This window comes from Pelophylax lessonae (assembly GCF_965119305.1).
Source record: "Pelophylax lessonae genome assembly, chromosome: 1".
NCBI classification, from domain to species: Eukaryota; Metazoa; Chordata; class Amphibia; order Anura; family Ranidae; genus Pelophylax; species Pelophylax lessonae.
The window spans coordinates 17,325,359-17,347,742 of NC_138768.1; the positions used below are offsets into that span (position 1 = coordinate 17,325,359).

The 22,384-nt window shown below is 43.3% G+C and overlaps 1 protein-coding gene across 1 annotated transcript in view; it reads left to right on the forward strand.

Annotated features, from left to right (window-relative positions):
* Window positions 1-22,384, forward strand: part of LOC309568874 (vomeronasal type-2 receptor 26-like) — a gene marked incomplete at its 5' end in the record, with an annotated part of 96,804 nt that overhangs the window by 43,384 nt on the left and 31,036 nt on the right. The window contains 2 exons of the mRNA XM_082274658.1: window positions 282-419; window positions 7,944-8,222. Of these exons, the coding sequence (XP_082130784.1) occupies window positions 282-419; window positions 7,944-8,222 (417 nt within the window). The remainder of the gene's footprint in view (window positions 1-281; window positions 420-7,943; window positions 8,223-22,384) is intronic.

The following is a 22,384-nucleotide window of genomic DNA, read 5'->3' on the forward strand; positions in this document are numbered from 1 at the left end:
GGAAAATTACTAATTTTTCCAGGAAAATAAATTCCTATATAGTAATGAATAATGAGCTGTCAACATTTTGCTGCTAATGTCCATGTGATCTTTAATTAAACTGTACTATAACTGAATTGTCTTGCAGTCTTGACATGGATGAATACAGAAGTATCTTGGGATTTGTGTTCACTATTAATGAAATCAACAAGAATAGAAAGCTGCTTCCTAATATTACTCTGGGTTATCACATATATAACACCTGTAGAGATGTAAAGAAAACCTTACTTTATGTCCTGCAGATATTATCTGGGAAGATGAAAGTGACTCCAAACTATGATTGTAGGAAACATGGTGAAGTTGCCGGTTTTATTGGAGATACAAATTTTTACCCAACTCAGGCAATGGCACAGTTACTCAGCCTGTACAGATATACACATGTGAGTGGATGCTATCCATTTTAAAATAAAGTATTAATAAACAAGTGGTGTCACAGTGGAAGATCCCCGCTCTATGTGATCTAGCTGGCTCTCCTCCAGATTCCTCCCTGTGATCCCTGTGCAGTAATAGGCTGGGCACCAATGGCAACTCATGAGGCTGCACTGATTGCCACTGATAAGCTGCACTGATAGGAACTCTTGAGGCTGTACTGATAAGGCAGTACTGATATGCTGCACTGAAGAACACTGATGAGGCTGCACTAATGGGCATTAATAGGCTGCATTGATGGGCACTGATAAGGAGGCACTGATGGGCACTGATGAGGCTGTACTGATGGCCACTGATGAGGCAGCGCTGATAAGGCTGCACTGATAAGGAGGCACTGATATGCTCCACTGATGGAAATTATTATGCTGCACCGACGGGTACTGATTATCAGTGTACAAGTCCCCTGTTACAGAAAAGCCGATTATCGGCTGTCTTTTCCTCACACCGTGACAGCGCTGAGGAGAGGAAATGTAGATAACCGGCATTTGTTAACATGTGATTAGCTGTGATTGGACACAGTTAATCACATAGTAAAGAGCCCAAATCTTTGGTTATTTACCCTGATTGGTGATGCACTCTATCTGAGGGACAGCATTGGTCGCTGTGCTGTGCGCCCCGATGGGCGCGCATGTGTGTCAAAATGGAGAGGACATCATATGACGCCCACCCGGAGGGATGAATGCCCTGTCCGGTTGTCAATCTGCTATAGGCCTGGTGGAAACTGGTAATGGCTGATTGCTTCTTGTAATGGATCAACCAGCACCCCAACTGGGTACCTCCGTTGACGGATGCTCCTAGTGCTTCCCGAGGACTCTAAGCACTCCACCAGACACCATAACTGCCTAAGCCCCCACGAACCGCTGCAGCTTGGTTGGGGTCTCGCTGTTTCCTACCCACCCTGGACCTACAACAAGGCTCCAGGTTCCCGTGGGTAAACCTCTCTTTTTCCAGAGAGTGCAGCAGGAACAGGAACAAGCTCTTACACAAGCTCTTACAAGAGCTTAGTGATTATCCAAGCGAGTATAAGGAACATAACAATCCCTTGCAGCAGGTTCCCCCAATGAGAGACAGGACTCTAGATTGAGGGTTAAGTATAACTCTAAACTTTAATGGTACAGCTGCTCTTTTATACAGCTTTCCCCCACAAGGTTACCGCCCAAGTGGACCTTGTTGGGGACAGTACATGACATTAACAACCCAATAGAAACAGGGTTTTACACTCAGTCATTCCCATACAGTGTACACAATCCCTCCCCTCTGGCTGATTACAGTATAATATGCAGATGAAAGTATATACAGGAATATAACTAATTATCTAGCCATCTGGACAGAACAATGTGAGGTCATTAACATTTAACAATGGGACAGACACAATCCACATTTCATTTCAATACACAAACAATAGGGAAGCCTGTCAATGACAGTATGTGTGTCTCTCTCATGGACAAGCACACAGAATACACATTATCTAGGAGGCAGACTTCATGGCAATGGTCTATAACAGTCTAAGTCTCCCAGTATAAAGTGGGAATAAATCTTCATATTTCTATATGAAGATATTGCTGACAAATATTACTGTCCCACCTGAAGCAATTCAAAGCATTATGTATCTGTTTTTTACTTCCAGTGATGGGGAATTCTGTCACATATCTTCCACCCAAATATTTTCTAACCAGGTACCAGACCTCCAACTGGTCTGTGAGTTAGTCGCGTAACAAGTCCCAAAGAGTCAATCCATCGTGGCAGCTTCCTTGACAAAGTTCCACATAGTTTGTAAGTTTGTCTTGGCAAGGCGCATGGAGCTCTAATATCCGATCAGTCTGTGGAAGTCTGGTTTGGGCAGGCCAGACCGGGCTTCTTGGGCACCCTGTGTCCCTAATAGACACAGGGTGACTTAGACATAGGAGGGGCCTAGTGGGCTGAGAGAGCGGTTTTCCAACCTCTCTAAGGTAGGCTGTGTTCCACGGGCCCTCTCAATGTCTGCACTCACCCAGTACCACAGACAAATTGTCTGGAACACAGCGTTACTCACCCAGCCAACCTCTGCCTCTCTCATAGCACATACCCGCCGCTGGGGATAAGCGTGGACTGGCCCTTCTCCCGGGAGTCCTTTTAGCCATTGAAGGGAAGACAGGGTGGTGGAGCTCACTTCGTCAGGCTGTTGGGGATCTGGGCCAACTGTCCAGCATCCCTGGGGTATACAAGTGAAGACTGTAGTCCCATCCACTACCACAGGAACTCCATCATCTCTATGTTGAGGCTAGAGGCCAGCCGCACTCTGCTCCGTTTCCAGCTCCTCTGCTGGGTTGGTGTCATCATTCTGGGGCACCAACTGCTTCTGGGAAGGGGAGTCTGCTCCATCTTCCTTACCCCCATCTGGCAGTTGGGACAACCTTTCTCTGGTACTGTCTCCCAGATGCAAAGATCCTGGCTGGAGAGGGAAGACAGTTTCCTCCACTCTGACTGACTGTTGGGGAGGGAGGACAGCAACCTCCTCTCCCTTCTCACCCTGGGCCTCAGGAACTGCCACAGGTATGGGGCAGAGGTCGTTGACTCTCTGTGCGGCTGCCAGCTCTTCAGCTGAATGTAGAAGCTTTACTTCATCAGCTCGTTGCTGGGGCAAGGGGCTGATTTCCCCAGCTTCCTGGAACTCTGTAGCTTTTGCAGGTGCTGGGCAGAGATTGATAGCACTCTGCCCTGTTGCCAGAACTTCTGCTGGGTTGGGGTTGGTGAATACTACCCGCAGGACCTGGTTGGGGGGTCTGCTGTAAAGAGGAGGGATCACCTACCTCCTCCTCCTGGTATTCCTGCGGGGTAGGTTGGGGATCTGGACCAGCTGTCCAGCATCCCTGAAGGTCTGGTGCAGAGACCAGGGTCCCATCTGCACCAATGGGTCAGGGCTGTTGTCTCCCTGTGGTTGGGGGGAAGGATTAGTTGTCTCCTCTCCCTGGAAGGTACACTGCCGCTGGGGAGGAAGGACGACACCTTCAGATCCCTGTGACTCTGTCTACCGCTGGGGAGTAGAACTGACTGTCTCTATTCCCAGTAACTCCTGCTGTAGCTGGTTAATCTGGGCCGGCTGCCCAGCCTCCCTGTAGGGCCGGTAGAGAGACCTCAGTCCCATCTCCACCTGCCATTGGTGGGTCTTCCCAGTACCAGTCTATAATGTCTCTCCAACTGAAGCGTTGTGGTTCTGGATCTGCCATCCACCACTCCGGCTCTGTTTGCAGGGTAGATTGGGGCGAAATGGAGCAGAGTAAACATTGATAGTTCTGCTCCAGTTCCCACTCCATTCTGAACAGATGAATCAGGTCTGACCCCAGGTCATCCGCTCTGAGGAGACCCAGTAGGGCTTCCCTGATGTCGTAGATTTCCCAGCGCCGAAACTCTGCTGGACATCCAAAGTCATTGCTCTCCTCAAAGGCCTTCCACAGCAAGACCGAGCCATTATAGTCCTCACCTTCAGGCATATTGTCTTCAGCCATCCAGTGGTCGCGTCAGGTGGCATACCACTTTAGCGCCCGGTAAGCTTCATCCAGCCACAACTCCTTCCAAATCAGGTCCCACAGCTCTGACACCCACTCATCTAGGGGTTGCTCTCCTAGGAAAGGAAACTGCAGGGCAACGTATACCTGGAACTACTGTTCTTCACTAGGAAGTTTCTCTGTCCGCCTCCACTGCACATCTTGCTCCATAACGTTACCGGTGTCTCCGAGCTGCTTTTCCTCGCACTAGGACACCATTCCATCGCTGCCACAAATGTAACGGATCAACCGGCACCCAAACTGGGTACCACCATTGATGGATGCTCCTAGTGCTTCCTGAGGACTCCAAGCACTCCACCAGACACCATAACCGCCTCAGACCCCACGAACCGCCACAGCTTGGTTGGGGTCTCGCCATCTCCTACCCACCCTGGACCTACAACAAGGCTCCAGGTTCCAGTGGGTGAACCTCTCTTTCTCCTGAGAGTGCAGCAGGAACAGGAACAGGAACAAGCTCTTATAAGAGCTTAGTGATTATCAAAGGGAGTTTGAAGAACATAGCAATCCCTTGTAGCAGCTTCCTCCAATAAGAGACAGGGTTTTACACTCAGTCATTCCCATACAGTGTACACAATCCCTCCCCTCTGGCTGATTACAGTATCATATGCAGATGAAAGTGTATACAGGGACTAAACAAATTATCTAGCCATCTGGACAGAGCAATGTGAGGTCATTAACATTTAACAATGGGACAGACACAATCCACATTTCATTTCAATATACAAACAATAGAGAAGCCTGTCAATGACAGTCTGTGTGTCTCTCTCACAGACAAGCACACAGAATACACATTATCTAGGAGGCAGACTTCATGGCAATGGTCTATAACAGTCTAAGTCTCCCAGTGTAAAGTGGGAATAAATCTTCTTATTTCTATATGAATATATATATGATATTGCTGACAAATATTACTGTCCCATCTGAAGCAATTCAAACCATTAAGTATCTGTTTTTCACTTCCAGTGACGATGAATACAGTCACAGTTCTAGTGTATGAGATAAGCAGAGAAATGTGTTACAATAGAATTGGTGTTCTCCAAGGTGGTAGATTGAAGTGTTGTTTGCATAGATATTGTTTGTCTTTGTAGGGTTATATGATGTGTCATTCTCTCAAGAGGCATAAATCTTCATTCAACTAAATGAGTAAGTTGTATCATCTTTTGGAATAAGTAGCTTGGCAGGGTAGGCCCAGTGGTAAGTTATGCAATGGTTATGTAGAAGTTTTGTGATTGTCGCGAGTTGCTTGCATCCCTGCATTGTGTATGCAGACAGGTCTGCATAGATCACTAGATCCTGAAGACTTTCTGGTTGAGTGTCCTTTTTCCTGAATACCAGCATCAGTTGCTCTTTTATATGGTAAAAGTGAATTCTCACAATAGTATATCCAGGGAGATAGGATGGTATGTATTTCAGTTTTGTCAAGTGGTGAATTCGAACTATCAGCAGCTCTTCCAGGGGGACATCTGGGAGTGCCTCTCTTAGGATGTTGGTAAAGTAAGCTTTTAATTCAATAGGTTTGATTGTTTCTGAGATCCTCTTTATTTTATTTATTTATTTATTTATTTTTTTGTATTCTTTTTTGCTTCATAATGTTTTTATTGAGTATATTAAGATATAGATACAAAGTAATGGTAGTCAGAAACATCAAATATATAGGAAATGGCATACATCACTGTGTACATAATTTAGATAAAAAAAAAATATTTTTGATCATTTTTATTCCTACTACAAGAAATGTAAACATCCCTTGTAATAGAAATAGGTATAACAGGTATATTGTGAGATCTGGGGTCAAAAAGACCTCAGACCTCACAACTACACTAAAAAAGAAAAAAATTGCTGAAAAAAAAATCGGCCCTTTAAACTGGTTGCCAGGCAATGACGTCTGACGTCGCTCTGGTCCTCCAAGATCATAGAGTTGAGTGGGGGCCATCTTGCCCTCACTCTACTTCCTGTTTGTGAGGAGCCGGGACCGAATTATTTTCCCCATTGCCGGCGGTTCTGGTAAGTGGGGAAAACGGCCAGGACGCGGCGGGAGGGGGGGGGTCACCTCTTCCTCCACACTGTAAGGTTGATCCCGTGGCGAAACCACCCTTATCTGAAAGCCGACCGCCCACCGTTTAAAAAAATACCGGGGTTATGGCAGCTATCTGGTATTTAGCGTCAAACGACCGACGTAAATAGTAGCTGGGCGGTCGATAAGTGGTTAAGCCGGGTACACATGGGCTAAAAATCGTCCGAAAACAGTAGGTTCAGCAGGAAGCATAGAACTTTTGGACCATGTGTACAGCTCCCTGTCTGGCAGAAGCCAGTTTCCGGAGCATGGTGGAAAACCAGAATACAATCAGCGCTCACAGCTAACGTGTGTCCTGGCAGGGGGTCATACCACCTTCAGAAAACAACAGCTCAGCAGGTAGATTGCCATGCTAACATCAGATGTGTTAGTACGGCAATCTGTATGTTTTTTTTTTTCATTCAGCCCACTGGGTTTAAATGCACCTTCGTCAGAGTAGACAAAAATCCTTGCACCGCCTCTGCAGACATGCCTAAAGGCATGGATGGTGTACACCATGGGTGTCCAACATTTTGGCTTCTCTGGGCCACATTGAGTGTAGAGAAATTTTCCCGGGCCGCATATAAAATATATACTATAGTTAAGGTATATAAGTAATAAAATGCCGCCGCGCCCTTCCTGCGCCGCTGCGCCCCCCGCACTAATTTAGCACAACTAGAGGATGATCAAATGAAATGGAATCAGTATACAGAGGTTTACTTCTTCTGAGAGATAGTAAAGAAACACTCTAACCACCATGACCACTTCAATGATTTGAAGTGGTAATGGTGGTAGGAGTCAGAAACACTGCACATTTGCCTACCGTTAGTTGGAAGCTGCTGTGGCCGTGCCCCCGACCCGACTTCCTTCCTCCCCAGCAACCAAAAAAATTGTCAGGGGGCAGTGGGCCGCATTGCCTGTGGTTCTGGGCCGCATGCGGCCCCCGGGCCGCAGGTTGGACAAGCCTGGTGTACACCATGTCAGAGCAGAGGCCATCTTATTAGGCCACAGGAGGCTCTCCTCCCCCAGACAGCCCTGACCAAGCCATCCTTTCTCCCCTCTGCAGCCCTTGGCTGCCCCCCTGATGGTCAGTTCAGGAACCCGGAGTCAGTGCAGCAGGTGCTGTTGAGCCCGACCTGCCAGGTGAGAAGAGATTACCTGCAGTGGAGCTTCAGTCTGGGATACGGGTCGGAAGGAGGCAGGGAAGGGGAGGGAGGGTGGGAGGGAAGCTGAGTTGCTGCACTATGGGTCTCTGTGTTGTACTTGCCCCATGGGCCAAAAGTTGCCAGTCAGCCCTTGACATGACCACTATATGTTGACTCGATCCAAAATATATACATTAAAACATAAATTAAAAAAAAAAATTTGTTTTGTTTCTGCAGATCAGCTACAGTGTTGCCGATCTTTCCCTAAACGATAGGCAAAAGTACCCAACTTTTTTTCGGACAATTCCAAATGATGGTTTCCGCTATTCTGCCACTATTAAATTCATTTTACTATTCGGCTGGACCTTTGTTGGAATAATATCAACGAATGATGGTTCTGGAGATACAGAACTCATGGAACTAAGCAAAGGGCTGACCAAGCACGGGATATGTATTGAATATGCCATTCGGTTCCCTAAAACATTTAAATTACTTGATCATGTGATAAGGGTTATTAAAGAAACTTCTAGTACGGTTGTTATAATATGTGGGGAAATGAGTCCTAATAATATTGATTTTTTTAAACACCTAAACTTTATTCGTGAAAATATTACGTTACTTCTTCACGACTCATGGGTTCGTGCAGATACTGCAAACAAAATAAATTATCGGCAGTCACTCAACTGTAGTTTTTCTTTTACATTACCCATATTATCTGTCTCTGGTTTGAAGGAATTTATAGATGGTGTAAATCCCTCCAACAACCCCCATGATCCATACATGGAAGATATTTATATCTATTACTATAAATGTCTATCCAAAAACAAGGAAAAGAATGTTTTTTTAAGTCACATTTATAATATTGCCCTGGTCAATTGTACCAGAAAGTGGAAGTTTAATTATCAAGCTTTTTCCCAACACCACTATCTCTACACAGCCGTCTACGCTCTGGCTCATGCTCTACACATGATGAATCTGAACAAAGACCGTCCAATCAGATTAAATAACAGGGTAAGTGTGATTACATCTCTTCTATTCCTCCATTATGGCGTTGGTGCGCTCAATCTTATAGTTTGCAGACAAACGTTAAACCACCAAAAGTAGCACCATATTCTAAGACTAATGGAAACATTGGCCAAACTATTAGTGGACATCACAGAACAGAAATACAATATGACTTCAGTTAAGTAAAAGATGAACATTTTCCATTATAACAAAGTTTCCGTTTTTTTTTAGCTTTCAGCACTGTCGCATTTTGAATGACAATTGCACGACAATTTTTTTCACACAGCTAGAGCTTTATTTTGGTGGTATTTAACCACTTCTGGACCGGAAGGATTTGCCCACCTAATGACCAGGCCATTTTTTGCGATTTGGCACTGTATTACTTTAACGAACAATTGTGCAGTCGTGCAACGCTATATCTAAATAAATTTTACGTTCTTTTATTTCCCACAAATAGAGCTTTCTTTTGGTGGTATTTGATCACCTATGCGATTTTTATTTTTTGCGCTATAAACAAAAAAAGAGCGACGATTATAAAAAGAAAAAACACTATTTTTCACATTCTGCTATACAACATTCTCAAAAAAAAAAACTAAAAATCAAATTTTTTTTTTAACATTTTAGGCCAATTTATTTTCTGCTACATATTTTTGGTTAAAAAAAAATTGCAATAAGCGTATTTTGATTGGTTTGCGCAAAAGTTATCACGTCTACTAACTACGGGGAAGATTTATGTAATTTTTATCGTTTTTTTTTTTTTACTAGTAAATCTGTGATTTTTTGCGGGACTGCAACATTGCAGCAGACAGATCGGACCCCTAACTGACATTTTTGACACTTTTGGGGGTACCCTCACTGACATTTTTGACACTTTTGGGGGTACCAGTGACATTGCTACAGTAAACAGTGCTAACAATATGCACTGTTACTGTAATAATGACACTGGCAGGGAAGGGGTTAACCCTGTGGGTGATCAAGGGGTTAAATGTGAGCTTAGGGGAGTGATTCTAACTGTGGGGGGGCGTGGCTTGTGGAATGACCATAGAGACCTGTAATCCTACATAGAAGGATCACAGGGGCTCTATGATCATTCCAAGGAGAAGAACGGTCAGCTGTGTTTACAACAGCTGACCTTTTTTCTCTCTCAGCGGTGAGGGATCGCGGGTGTCAGGCGGCAATCGGAGCCGCCTGCCCGCTGCATACAGCGGTTTGCGCAGGAGCGACTGTCTGCCACAGTTCATTTGCAGCAGGCGGTCTTAAGAGGTTAAATAAAGTGCATACATTCACACATTTCCCAGTATCTACAGTAATACATTTGGGTAATAAGCCATCCCATCTTTCCAGGGAGGCCAACAACTAGGGATGATCTAAAGGTTCGGGTCGACCATCGGTTCGACCCGAACATTGGCTGTTCAAAATTCGGCCAAATTCCGAACTTTTTGGGCTAAAAGTTCGGAATTCGGCCACCAGAATCGCCCAAAATGCAATGGGTCAGGAAATGGGCTTAAAAAGCCAGTGATTGGCCCAGAAACATTAGTAAAAGATGATTGGAGTGACTAGGGGGTCCAGAGGCCAATCAGTAGTGAATACGCCCCCCAGTATATAACATAGCCCCGCCAAATCTCTAGCACAGTAATACAGGGGCTGTAGAAGAGAGTGCAAGCATTAGTGTTACTCCTGCTGTATGTAGCTGTTCTTTTAGTGTGAGGAAAGGGATATGCAGTGTACTTAGGATACTATATTCCACTATAGTTAGATTTAATAACTTTAAGTGTTAGGGTGACCGTAGTGTCGTTTAGGTGACCGGACCCTGCCATGTCAGGCTAACCGTAATGAAGTTTAGCTGACTTAGCCTGCCATGCCAAGGTGACCGTAATGAAGTTTAGCTGACTTAGCCTGCTGCCATACCAGGGTGACCGAACTCAGGGTGACCGTAATGTAGTTTAGGGTGAACTGACTCTACTATGCCAGGGTGACCGAACTCAGGGTGACCGTAATGTAGTTTAGGGTGAACTGACTCTACTATGCCAGGGTGACCGAACTCTTCCATGCCAAGGTGACCGTAATGTAGTTTAGGGTGAACTGACTCTACTGTGCCAGGGTGACCAGACTCTTCCATACCAAGGTGATTGTAATGTAGTTTAGGGTGAACTGACTCTGCTATGCCAAGGTGACCGTAATGTAGATATATATATATATATATATATATATATTCAAAAAACACAATTTTGAAGCCCTAAAACCCAATAAATGCCTCTAAAAAGTGCCTAGGGTTCTGGGTCATGCCCCAGGGACTATTAATCACACAAAAAAAAGTTCTTAAAAATTGTCATTTTTGATAGAGAGCCAATTATTGAAAAAAATAAAAATAAATAAAAATAAAAAGATTTCTTTGGATTTAGTGTCTGGGGGGTCTAAAAAGTGTACCTGTGAAGTTCCAGCTCTGTAGCATGTCCAGAACCAGAAAAAAAGGATAATTTTTCTTAGAATTTCAATAGAGCAGGGATAGGGCTTCGCTCCTTTCACACCTGGGCATTTTTTGTTTCAGGCATTTATTGGGCGTTTTTTGGGCGTCTTTGGAGGCAGGCATGACATCTGAACTTCTGTATAGGGGTATATATACACACATACACACATATAGGTGTGAAAGGAGGGTAACACCATCCCTGCGCTACTGAAAAATGATCTTTTTTTTCTGGTTCTGGACATGTTACAGAGCTGAAACTTCACAGGTACACTTTTTAGACCCCCCAAACACTAAATTTAAAGAAATCTTTTTTTTTTTTTTTTTTTCAATAATTGGCTCTCTATCAAAAATGAAAATTTTTAAGAACTTTTTTTTTGTGTGATTGTCCCTGGGGCATGACCCAGAACCCTAGGCACCTTTTAGGGGCATTTATTGGGTTTTAGGGCTTCAAAATTGTGTTTTTTGATTTCAAAAGTTCGGGTCCCATTGATTTCAATGGGGTTCTGGAAATCCGAACCAAACTTTCGGGAAGTTCGGGTGTTCTGGCCGAACCAAACTTTTCAAAAGTTCAATCATCCCTACCAACAAGGGGAGGCAGATGTTCCTATACCACTATGAGGGGGGCAGCAGCATCTGTGTCCACAGGCAAAGGTGGATGATGTGGTCTGTCCTCAGGCAGGGCACCTTTGTCTCTGTTTAGTGATGTTGCCCACACTATCCAGCCACAGCATGTAGACTTGATGGACTGACTTACTAAACCATCCTCATCCTCCTTATCCTCTATGACCCGCAGCTGTCAGAGCAGATTATTCTGCCTCCTTGTCCACAGCTCCACAGCTACTCTTGCCATAGCCCCAGCATCATACATGGAAAAGTCAGCTGAATTATTTGAACACAGCATTAATCACTCGCTTCTTGAGGACGCCATGGAGTGCTTCAGCTGGTCTGTTTAGAGGACAGGAGCCATACCGGAACAGAGATTGTTTCAGCTCTGCAGGGGCAGGCCCTGAGGTGGTTCACACCATGGAAGCATGAGAAAGGAACAGTTGTGAGCGATAATGGCACTAACCTTCTGTTTGCCCTTCGACAGGGAAATTTGACTGGCACATGTCCTTAATTTGGTGGTGTAGCATTTCTTAAAACGGTACCCAGGTTTGCAAGATCTTCTAAAGTAGGCCAGAAGAGTCTGTGACCATATCAGGTGGTCATACACAACCAGTGCTCAGTTGGCTAAAATTCAGCGTGAATTCCACCTGCCCGTAACCTGCCTGAGTTTTGACATGCCCACTGGGTGGAACTCAACTTTAGCAATGCTCCAGCAGCTGCACATGCAGAATAGGGCTGTCAATGAGTACATGTGTGAATATGGCACAACAAAAGGCTCCGGGCACCTCAATTTTTTTCCCCACGCCATTGGTTGCTGATAAAGGATGTATGCACTGTACTGGCACCATTTGAGCAGGCGACAAGGATGGTGAGCCATGAAAATGCATGCATCAGTAACACAATCCCTCTTGTGTTCCTGCTGGAGCCTACTCCGAATGGAATTTTGGACACGACACTCAAGACAGAGCAGCGGAAGGAAAAGGGAAGACTTCCTTTCCTCTCAAGGCCCACTTTACGAAGACACAATTCTTTCTACACCACAGAACACACAAGAGGAGAATGAGGATTCTGGCAGTTTTAGAGGCATTGAAGCAGAGGAGGACATACGTCAAACCTTAAAAGAAGGTTTTCCGTCCCCAGAAACCTTGGGAGTAAGGATGATCGAACTTTTGAAAAGTTCGGTTCGGCCAGAACATCCGAACTTCCTGAAAGTTCGGCCCGGATTTCAGAACCCCATTGAAATCAATGGGACCCGAACTTCGGTAATCAAAAAACACAATTTTTAAGCCCTAAAACCCAATAAATGCCCCTAAAAAGTGCCTAGGGTTCTGGGTCATGCCCCATTAACTATTAATCACACAAAAAAAGTTCTTAAAAATTGTCATTTTTGATAAAAAAGCCAATTATTGAAAAAAAAAAAAAAAAAAAGAGAGATGTTTTGATTTTTACTTTGGATTTAGTATCTGGGGGTCCAAAAGGTGTGCATGTGAAGTTTCAGCTCTGTAGCATGTCCAGAACCATGAAAAAAAAAGATAATTTTTCAGTAGAACAGGGATGTGGGACCCTCCTTTAACACCTATATGATCTTTTTTTCTGGTTCTGGACATGCTACAGAGCTGAAACTTCACAGGTACACCTTTTAGACCCCCCCCCCCCCCCCCCGCAGACACAAAATCACACAAAAAAAGTTCTTAAAAATTGTCATTTTTGATAAAAAAGCCAATTATTGAAAAATTAAAAAAAAAAGAGATATTTTGATTTTTACTTTGGATTTAGTATCTGGGGGGTCTAAAAAGTGTACATGTGAAGTTTCAGCTCTGTAGCATGTCCAGAACCATAAAAAAAAAGATTGTTTGTTTTAGAACACTTTCAGCTCAGGGGGTTGGCTTCGCTGCTGTAACACCTTGCCGGTTTAATAGAAGGCATTTTTTTGGGTTCTTTGCAGTTAGGAAAAACATCTGAACTTGTGTATAGTGGTACTGTGCACAAGTTCTGATGTTTTGCCTGCCTCCAAAAACCCCCAAAAAATGCCAGCAAAACACACCTGGGCATTTTTTTTTGACGCTAGCGTTATTTTTGGCATTTTCTGGGGTTCTTTTGAGGCAGGCAAAACATCTGAACTTGTGTATAGTGGTGTATATACACACATCCATATATTTATATACACACCTAGACATATATAGGTGTGATAGTAGCAGAAATATATGCTTGCGCTAATGAAATCATTTACACTACTATATTTCTGCTACTATCACACCTATATATGGCTAGGTGTCTATATACATATAATTATGTGTGTATATATACCACTATACACAAGTTCAGATGTTTTTCCTGACTGAAAATAACCCAAAAAAATGCCTTCTATTAAACCGGCAAGGTGTTACAGCAGCGAAGCCAACCCCCTGAGCTGAAAGTTTTCTAATACAAACAATCTTTTTTTATGGTTCTGGACATGCTACAGAGCTGAAACTTCACATGTACACCTTTTAGACCCCCCAGATCTGAAATCCAAAGTTTTTTTTTTTATTTATTTTTTTTTTTTTCAATAATTGGCTTTTTTTATCAAAAATGACAATTTTTAAGAACTTTTTTTGTGTGATTTTGTGTCTGGGGGGTCTAAAAGGTGTACCTGTGAAGTTTCAGCTCTGTAGCATGTCCAGAACCATAAAAAAAAGGATTGTTTGTATTAGAAAACTTTCAGCACAGGAATATGGCTTCTCTGCTGTAACACCTTGCCGGTTTCAAAGCAGGCATTTTTTTGGGTTCTTTGCAGTCAGGAAAAACATCTGAACTTGTGTATAGTGGTACTGTGCACAAGTTCAGATGTTTTGCCTGCCTCCAAAACCCCCAAAAAATGGCAGCAAAAACACACCTGGGCATTTTTTTTTTGACGCTAGCGTTTTTTTTGACATTTTTTGGGGTTCTTTTGAGGCAGGCAAAACATCTGAACTTGTGTATAGTGGTGTATATACACACATCCATATATTTATATACACACCTAGACATATATAGGTGTGATAGTAGCAGAAATATATTACTATAAATGATTTCATTAGCGCAAGCATATATTTCTGCTACTATCACACCTATATATGTCTAGGTGTGTATATAAATATATGGATGTGTGTATATACACCACTATACACAAGTTCAGATTTTTTGCCTGCCTCCAAAACCCCCCAAAAAATGCCAGCAAAAACACACCTGGGCATTTTTTTTTGACGCTAGCGTTTTTTTGGCATTTTTTTGGGGTTCTTTTGAGGCAGGCAAAACATCTGAACTTGTGTATAGTGGTATATATACACACATAATTATATGTATATAGACACCTAGCCATATATACTGTAGGTGTGATAGTAGCAGAAATATATTACTGTAAATGATTTCATTAGCGCAAGCATTTATTTCTGCTACTATCACACCTATATATGTCTAGGGGTATATATACAGACATATATGTGTATATATAGCCCCTATACACATGTTCAGATGTCATGTCTGACATCAAACATGTCCTCAAAAAGCACTGGCAGTGGCAGCCCCTGCAGCATAAAAAATGCTTGGCTGGTGAGAAGCCATATGGGTGTGCCGAAGCAATTCAGAGAAATTATTATTTCTCTATAGCGGTCACCCTGCTATGGAAGGGTTTTGTCACCCTGCCATAGCAGTCACTGCCAGTTAACCCTACACTACACTACGGTCCCCTGACACTTAACACTTTCCCTACAGAAACTACATTTTTGAAGCTAACTAAAGTGTAAAGGAGCACTCTAACTACACTATATATCCCTTTCCTCACACTAATAAATAGCTAAATGACACCTTTAAAGTAAAATTAACAGAACTGCTTCCACTCTCTTCCATGTCCAGTATAACAATGCTAGGAATATGGCGGGGGCGATCTTATATACTGGGGGGCGTATTCACTAATGTTTGGTCTAGGGACCCCCTAGTCACTCCAATCACATTCCTAGCATTCTCCTGCCCACTCAATTGGTTTTTGCTAATGGTTCTGGTCCAATCACAGGCTTTTAAAGCCCATTTCCTGAAGCATTGCATTTTGGTCGGTTCTGGTTGCCGAATTCCGAACTTTTTGGGCAAAAAGTTCTAAATTCGGCCAAACCTCGAACACCCAATGTTCAGGCCGAACCGATGGTGGACCCGAACCGTTCGATCATCCCTACTTGGGAGTAGTACGGGGCTAGGAGGAGGCAGTTCCAGATACTGTTATCCTCAGTGACCCTGAGGACTCTGCTTTTCTTGCCTTCACAAACTTGCAGTGCATGGGCTCCCTTATTCTTCAAAGCCTGTGAAAGGACTCAAGAATTTGTGGCATCAAGGATAGGGATCACTATTTGTTGGCAGCTCTCCTTGACCACCATTACAAGGTGAAAGTCTCTGAACTCATCCCATCCCCACAGAGGGAAAATAGAATGAAATATCTTGAGCACACCTTAAAAAATAATATTATGTAACACCTTTCCAGACACTGGTAGGTTACAGTCTCACCGAAAAGCTAGTTTTGAGGCTTCTGTTGGTCAAAGGAGGAGCAGTGGAAAAGGTGGCCACCTCAGTGATGTATTTCAACAATTTTTTAGTCCTCGGCAGCATCTGCATCAAACAGTAAAAGATTATCTAGGGCAAAAACAAACATGGAGAGCTTTCCGGTAGACAATCCATTGGGTTATTGGGTCATGAGAATAGACCACTGGCCAGAACTTGTCCAGTATGCAATTGAGCCTCTGGGCTGCTTGGCTTCTTTACATAAGGCTTGCTCACTGTAGTGCAAAACTTTGTTATTTCCATCCAAATTGAGAGACATCGGAATTTTTCCAAAAATCTCTCATCTTGTTCCAAGTGCACTTAAATGTGGCCTCATCATACAGAATTGCTTCCAAGCTGTTTTTTACTAAAAAGAAAGCTTGCAGGGAAAATCAATTTAATTTTTTTTATTTTTTGTCATTATAAATGTCAGTTTTGCTGCAGCAGGTTCCATACACGGTACAGATGCACCACTTTACAGGAAGACTAAGGATCACTTTAAGCATCATTAAAATCAATGCTCCTTTAAAAATTACCTTTTTTAAAAGTTTTTTTTTGCATTGGTACATGTCCCCCAGGGCAGTACCCAGATCTTCATACTCTTTTTATGACCAATAACTTGCATATAAGCCTTCAAAATGGGGACTTTTTATTTTTCCTGTTCCCTTAGACTTCAATGGAGTTTGTCGTTCCAGTCAGAACTTTTGTGATGTACGAGAGTTCTGGCATGAACCAAACCGAGTGGTGTTCGACCCATCTCTACTTATCATCTTAGTATTCAAACTTGGATAAAGCCCAAATCAAATGCTTATTCAAAACATATGGATCTCAATTAAGAACATGTGGGAGTATTTAAAGAGGAACTTCATCCAAAAGGGGAGGTTCTGCTGTTCCTCATTCCCCCTCCTCTGTCAAAATTGGTATTTTGTTTATAGGGGGGGGGGGGGGTACCTTGTTTTTACAGGTATCTGCTTCCTCTTCCACTCTGACCACCTAGGCGATTGGAGCAGAAATTCACCTCCCCTCCTGTCCCTGCAGCTTCCTGGGAAACATCACAGGTCCAAGAGACTCACACATGTGCAGTGGGTAGCTGGCTGTGTCAGCAGTCACAGTCAGCTGACCACAGTTATGATGCCAGTGCCAGCACTAAAAAAAAACAGTGAAGAAACCCAGTCAGGAGAGCAAAGTGCTAGATCCCTGGATAGGTTTGTGGCTGTTTTTTTTAAAAGTCAGCAGCTACAGTTGTGATAGCTGTTGACTTTTAGCCTCGGTTCACACTGGTGCAGTACGGGAACAAGCATGATTCCTATGCGGGTTCCCACATTGCATCTGACTCACTCCTGACATCTGACATCTGCAAACCCCTGCAGGTGTCAATAGAAAGTTAATGACACCCCCAAATCCGTTCACAGAATGCAGTGCAAACTGTGGAATCAGATTGCATGGGTCTGAATACTGATGTGATCCGATTCCAGTGCAGAGCAAAAAAGGGTTCTGCACAGCTCCAATCCCAGAAGCCGACTTGTTAGTGGAAACGCGTCGGGGGGAGCCAGCCGTGCTGTCATAGGTCCCGGTTTGTACTGCAGACACCCGCGACCGCCCCGTATTTGCTATCTGTTCGTCTGGAATGTGTAAGTGTACCCTCATTCGTTTTATTAATAAAGTCGAAGGTAATGCACTATAGTCCTCTTCTTTTCTCTGGGTTTGCTCTGTCTTGGCATCTCCCCCTGCTTGGAAGCCTACAGATCCTTCCCCACTTTGGAAGCAGCTGATTGTTCCGGCCCATTCCGAGAGCCATCCCTGCCAGCCTGATCAGTTGGGGACTTCTGGACACAACATAGTACATGCTCACATCTCTCCACATTGTGGTAAGAGTCCACTCCTAACACTGGGTGTCCACATGTGTATATCAGGCCACTGAGAATCACTTTGGATCATTTTTTGGGACGAGGCCCCACCCACCTCCCAACACTCCCTCACCTTCACTCCAATTTGAAAAGAAAGACTTTTTCACAGTTTTTGCACTTTTGTTTGGACTGAATGCATATGATTTTGGTATTAACCCGGATACCATCCATGTACTTTTGAACACTTGGTTCATTATTTGTTTAGCGCACTTTGGTAATGTTTTCTATATTGCCATCCTCTCACGTTTAATTTAATTTTCAGTGCTGCTTTCACTTCACTTCTCATCACTTTAGGACTGCGCACCTATTTTCTTTTACTGTGGAATCAGATTGCATGGGTCTGAATACTGATGTGATCCGATTCCAGTGCAGAGCAAAAAAGGGTTCTGCACCATTTTTATGCGAATGCGATATGATTTTACCCATACAAACTGTATTGTAGAATTTGCATCGCACAGACTTTGCATGTGATGTGCACAGCAATGCGGTGCTCATCACATGCTACATCTGGCATTGCATAAGGGTGAACTCAGCCCTAATTTTCACACGGTGGACTGAAGATCTGCTTTGAAGTGATTGTCTCATTTTTTTTTTTTTCAATAACAAACATACTTACCTGCTCTTTGCAGTTGGTTTTGCAACTTCTCTTCTCGAGTCCCTCTTCAATGCTCCTAGCCCCATCCTCCTGTTGAGCTTGCTGTGGGGGCACCGAGCTGAGCTTTAACTCTGTGTGTCCATTCAGACATGGAGCTGAAGTTCGGCCCCATCCCCTTTCTCTCCTGATTGGCTAACTGACTTTGACAGCTGCGGGAGCCAATGGTGCAGCAGCTGTGTCTTAGCCACCGTTGGACAGAGATGGGGCTCAGGTACGTATTAGGAGGGCTGCTGCACACAGAAGGCTTTTTGTCTTAATGTATAGAATGCATTAAGATAAAAAAACTTCTGATTTGACAACTCCATTAATATTTGCATATACATAAAATTGTATATTCCATCAAATATCAATAATCACAAATCTTTAATGCATTACCAAATCCACTTGTTAAAAACATTTAAAGTAACTAATGCAAGGCCCTGCAAACATATCCATATATCTTCTTTATCTTCTAAAGCATGGGTGTCCAACCTTTTGGCTTCTCTGGGCCACATTGAGTGTAGGGAAATTGTCTCGGGCCGAATATAAAATATATACTATATTTAAGGTATATAAGTATTAAAACGCTGCTGCGCCCTTCCCGCGCTGCCGCGCCCCCCCAGCACTAATTTAACACAACTAGTGGATGATCCCCTCCGAGGCAGCCTCTGCCTACAGTTAGTTGGAAACCTCTGTGGCCAACTCGACATCCTTCCTCCCCAGCAAAAAAAGAAAAAAATTGTCAGGGGGCAGTGGGCCGCATTGCCTGTGGTTCTGGGCCGCATGCGGCCCCCGGGCCGTAGGTTGGACATGCCTGATCTAAAGTGAAACAATCACAATGATCATCCATAAAAATGATACGATACAGAAAACTCAGGATATCAATAACGCCTGTCCCAGAATGTCCTCCAACAAAATATGCATATTTTCTATCTACACTACAGACTTATATACAGTAGAGGTGTGCTTCATTCAAAATTTGAGAACACAGAGGGGTCTATGTTCCAAATACATGTGATAGATCTGTCCATCATGTATCAGGATACTCTCACCATCTATTTAGCACAGTCCATAACTTTGTGATAAACAAACAGAGGAAGCAATGTAATGGTCATTAGTTAGTGTTTAATAAAGTCCCATTGTTCCAATAGAAAACAAACACCTAATACAGCCTCTTGTCTGCAGTACAGCAACAGTAAAAGGAATTCCTAGCATAGTAGAGAGCACTTGACACGCAATTTAGGTACATATGAGTTCCTAATACACATCCATCTGACAAATAAATGTCATATGTTGATAGCTCAAATCCAGGGCTGCCCATTGTGGTCGGGTGGGATGATGACAGCCCATACAGATGCAAGAATGATGTGCAAGTAAATTGGAGGGACAATATTACTAATGGAGTTAGGGGGAGGAGGAATCCTTATGGGTAGAGCTTCAAAGGGAGGAAACTATGGGGAAAGTAATATTGGGTGTATGCTATAGGTCCCCAAACCAGAGGGAAGAGGGGGAGCTGGATCTCATATCACAGCTTGGAATGGCGGCAAGGATGGGAAATGTCATTATAATGGGGGATTTTAATTATCCAGATATAGACTGGGCAGAAGGAAAGGCACATTCGTCTAAGGCTCCCCATTGCCTAAATGTTTTGCAGGACATTTTCCTGGGTCAGATGGTGAACGCACCAACAAGAAACAATGCGTTACTAGACCTACTGATTCCGAATAATACAGACCTGATCGAGGCTATAGAAATACAGGGCAACTTAGGAAACAGTGACCATAGGTCAATTAGTTTCAGTATTACTCACAAAAATAGGAAACACAAGTGTAATACAAGGACACTGAATTTCAAAAGATCCAACTTCCCCAAACTGCGCTCTTTGCTAGGTGATATTAAATAGGATAGAATCCTAGGAACAAAGAACACCGAGGAAAATTGGGAGTGTTTTAAGAACATGCTAAATAAAGGGATTGGCCAGTGCATTCCAATAGAGAATACATTTAAAAGAGCTAAAATAAACCCTGGGTGACTAAACTCCAACATAAAAAATGCATATAATAACAAAAGAAAAGGCCTTCAAAAAAGACAAGGCTGAGGGGTCATTGGCAGCATTCCAACATTACAAAGAATGTAATAAGAAATGTAAGGGCGCAATCAAGGCGGCAAAGATAGAACACAAAAGGCACAAAGTGGAAGAGAGTAAAAAAAAAACCTAATAAATTCTTTAGGTATATACAGTGCCTTGCGAAAGTATTCGGCCCCCTTGAACTTTGCGACCTTTTGCCACATTTCAGGCTTCAAACATAAAGATATAAAACTGTAATTTTTTGTGAAGAATCAACAACAAGTGGGACACAATCATGAAGTGGAACGAAATTTATTGGATATTTCAAACTTTTTTAACAAATAAAAAACTGAAAAATTGGGCGTGCAAAATTATTCAGCCCCTTTACTTTCAGTGCAGCAAACTCTCTCCAGAAGTTCAGTGAGGATCTCTGAATGATCCAATGTTGACCTAAATGACTAATGATGATAAATAGAATCCACCTGTGTGTAATCAAGTCTCCGCATACATGCACCTGCACTGTGATATTCTCAGAGGTCTGTTTAAAGCGCAGAGAGCATCATGAAGAACAAGGAACACACCAGGCAGGTCCGATATACTGTTGTGGAGAAGTTTAAAGCCGGATTTGGATACAAAAGATTTCCCAAGCTTTAAACATCCCAAGGAGCACTGTGCAAGCGATAATATTGAAATGGAAGGAGTATCAGACCACTGCAAATCTACGAAGACCTGGCCGTCCCTCTAAACTTTCAGCTCATACAAGGAGAAGACTGATCAGAGATGCAGCCAAGACGCCCATGATCACTCTGGATGAACTAAAGAGATCTACAGCTGAGGTGGGAGACTCTGTCCGTAGGACAACAATCAGTCGTATACTTGTAACGCTCCGGCGTTTGTTCAGTGAGTTGGATTTGCAGCTGCAGAATCTCCACTCAGTAGTCGTGTAGAGATGTGTTGAATTACCATATCCAACTCTCCAGACTCATCATTGTGGCCCAGCCTGCTTCAGCATGCAAATATACAGACACTCAATAAGATGTTCCTGGAGTGGTTGTATACGATAGTATAGAGGTGATGTGCTGAAAGGACAGGCGTGAGTAGATAGCAATGATAAGCACTCAATAGTAATGTTCAGGACAGTAGTAGATGGTGATAGATAGTATGCAGATAGGTTAGCAATCATGTACAAGTAACAGGTGGTAGGGGACAGCAGATGAAGTGTACAGGAGAGGCCAACCTAGTGCAAGGATATAGATGGTAGTAGACTCAAGAGCTAGCAATCTATGTAACAGTGCAGATGATAGAATTAGATAGTAACAGTCTTTAGTATGCAGAAGTAGATAGTGTAAGTTTGATAGGAAGGGATCCCCTGTGGGGTACTTATCACTAGTTGGATTAGTAAGCTGAAGGGTCCGGTAATGAGAGAATGATCAGGTAGCGAGATACGGGATCAATAGCGAGGTTCCGGTCTATCCAGGTATGGGAAATAGCTGGAGGCTCCGGCAGCGTAAGACAAGGCTGTATGACATGCGGTTTGAACGAACGACTTGTGAGAGAAAGCCGGCGATTGAAATAGCCGCTCAGAGCGGCGCTCAGTGATGACGTCATGCGGCTTAACGGTATATGCGTTCCACCTAGCTGAAAAGGTGGGACGCAATTTGTAGAAGAAAATGGGCTATAAGGGTATCGAAGGTACCAGAATCTTACAATACTGCACAAATCTGGCCTTTATGGAAGAGTGGCAAGAAGAAAGCCATTTCTTAAAGATATCCATAAAAAGTGTCATTTAAAGTTTGCCACAAGCCACCTGGGAGACACACCTAACATGTGGAAGAAGGTGCTCTGGCCAGATGAAACCAAAATCAAACTTTTTGGCAACAATGCAAAATGTTATGTTTGGCGTAAAAGCAACACAGCTCATCACCCTGAACACACCATCCC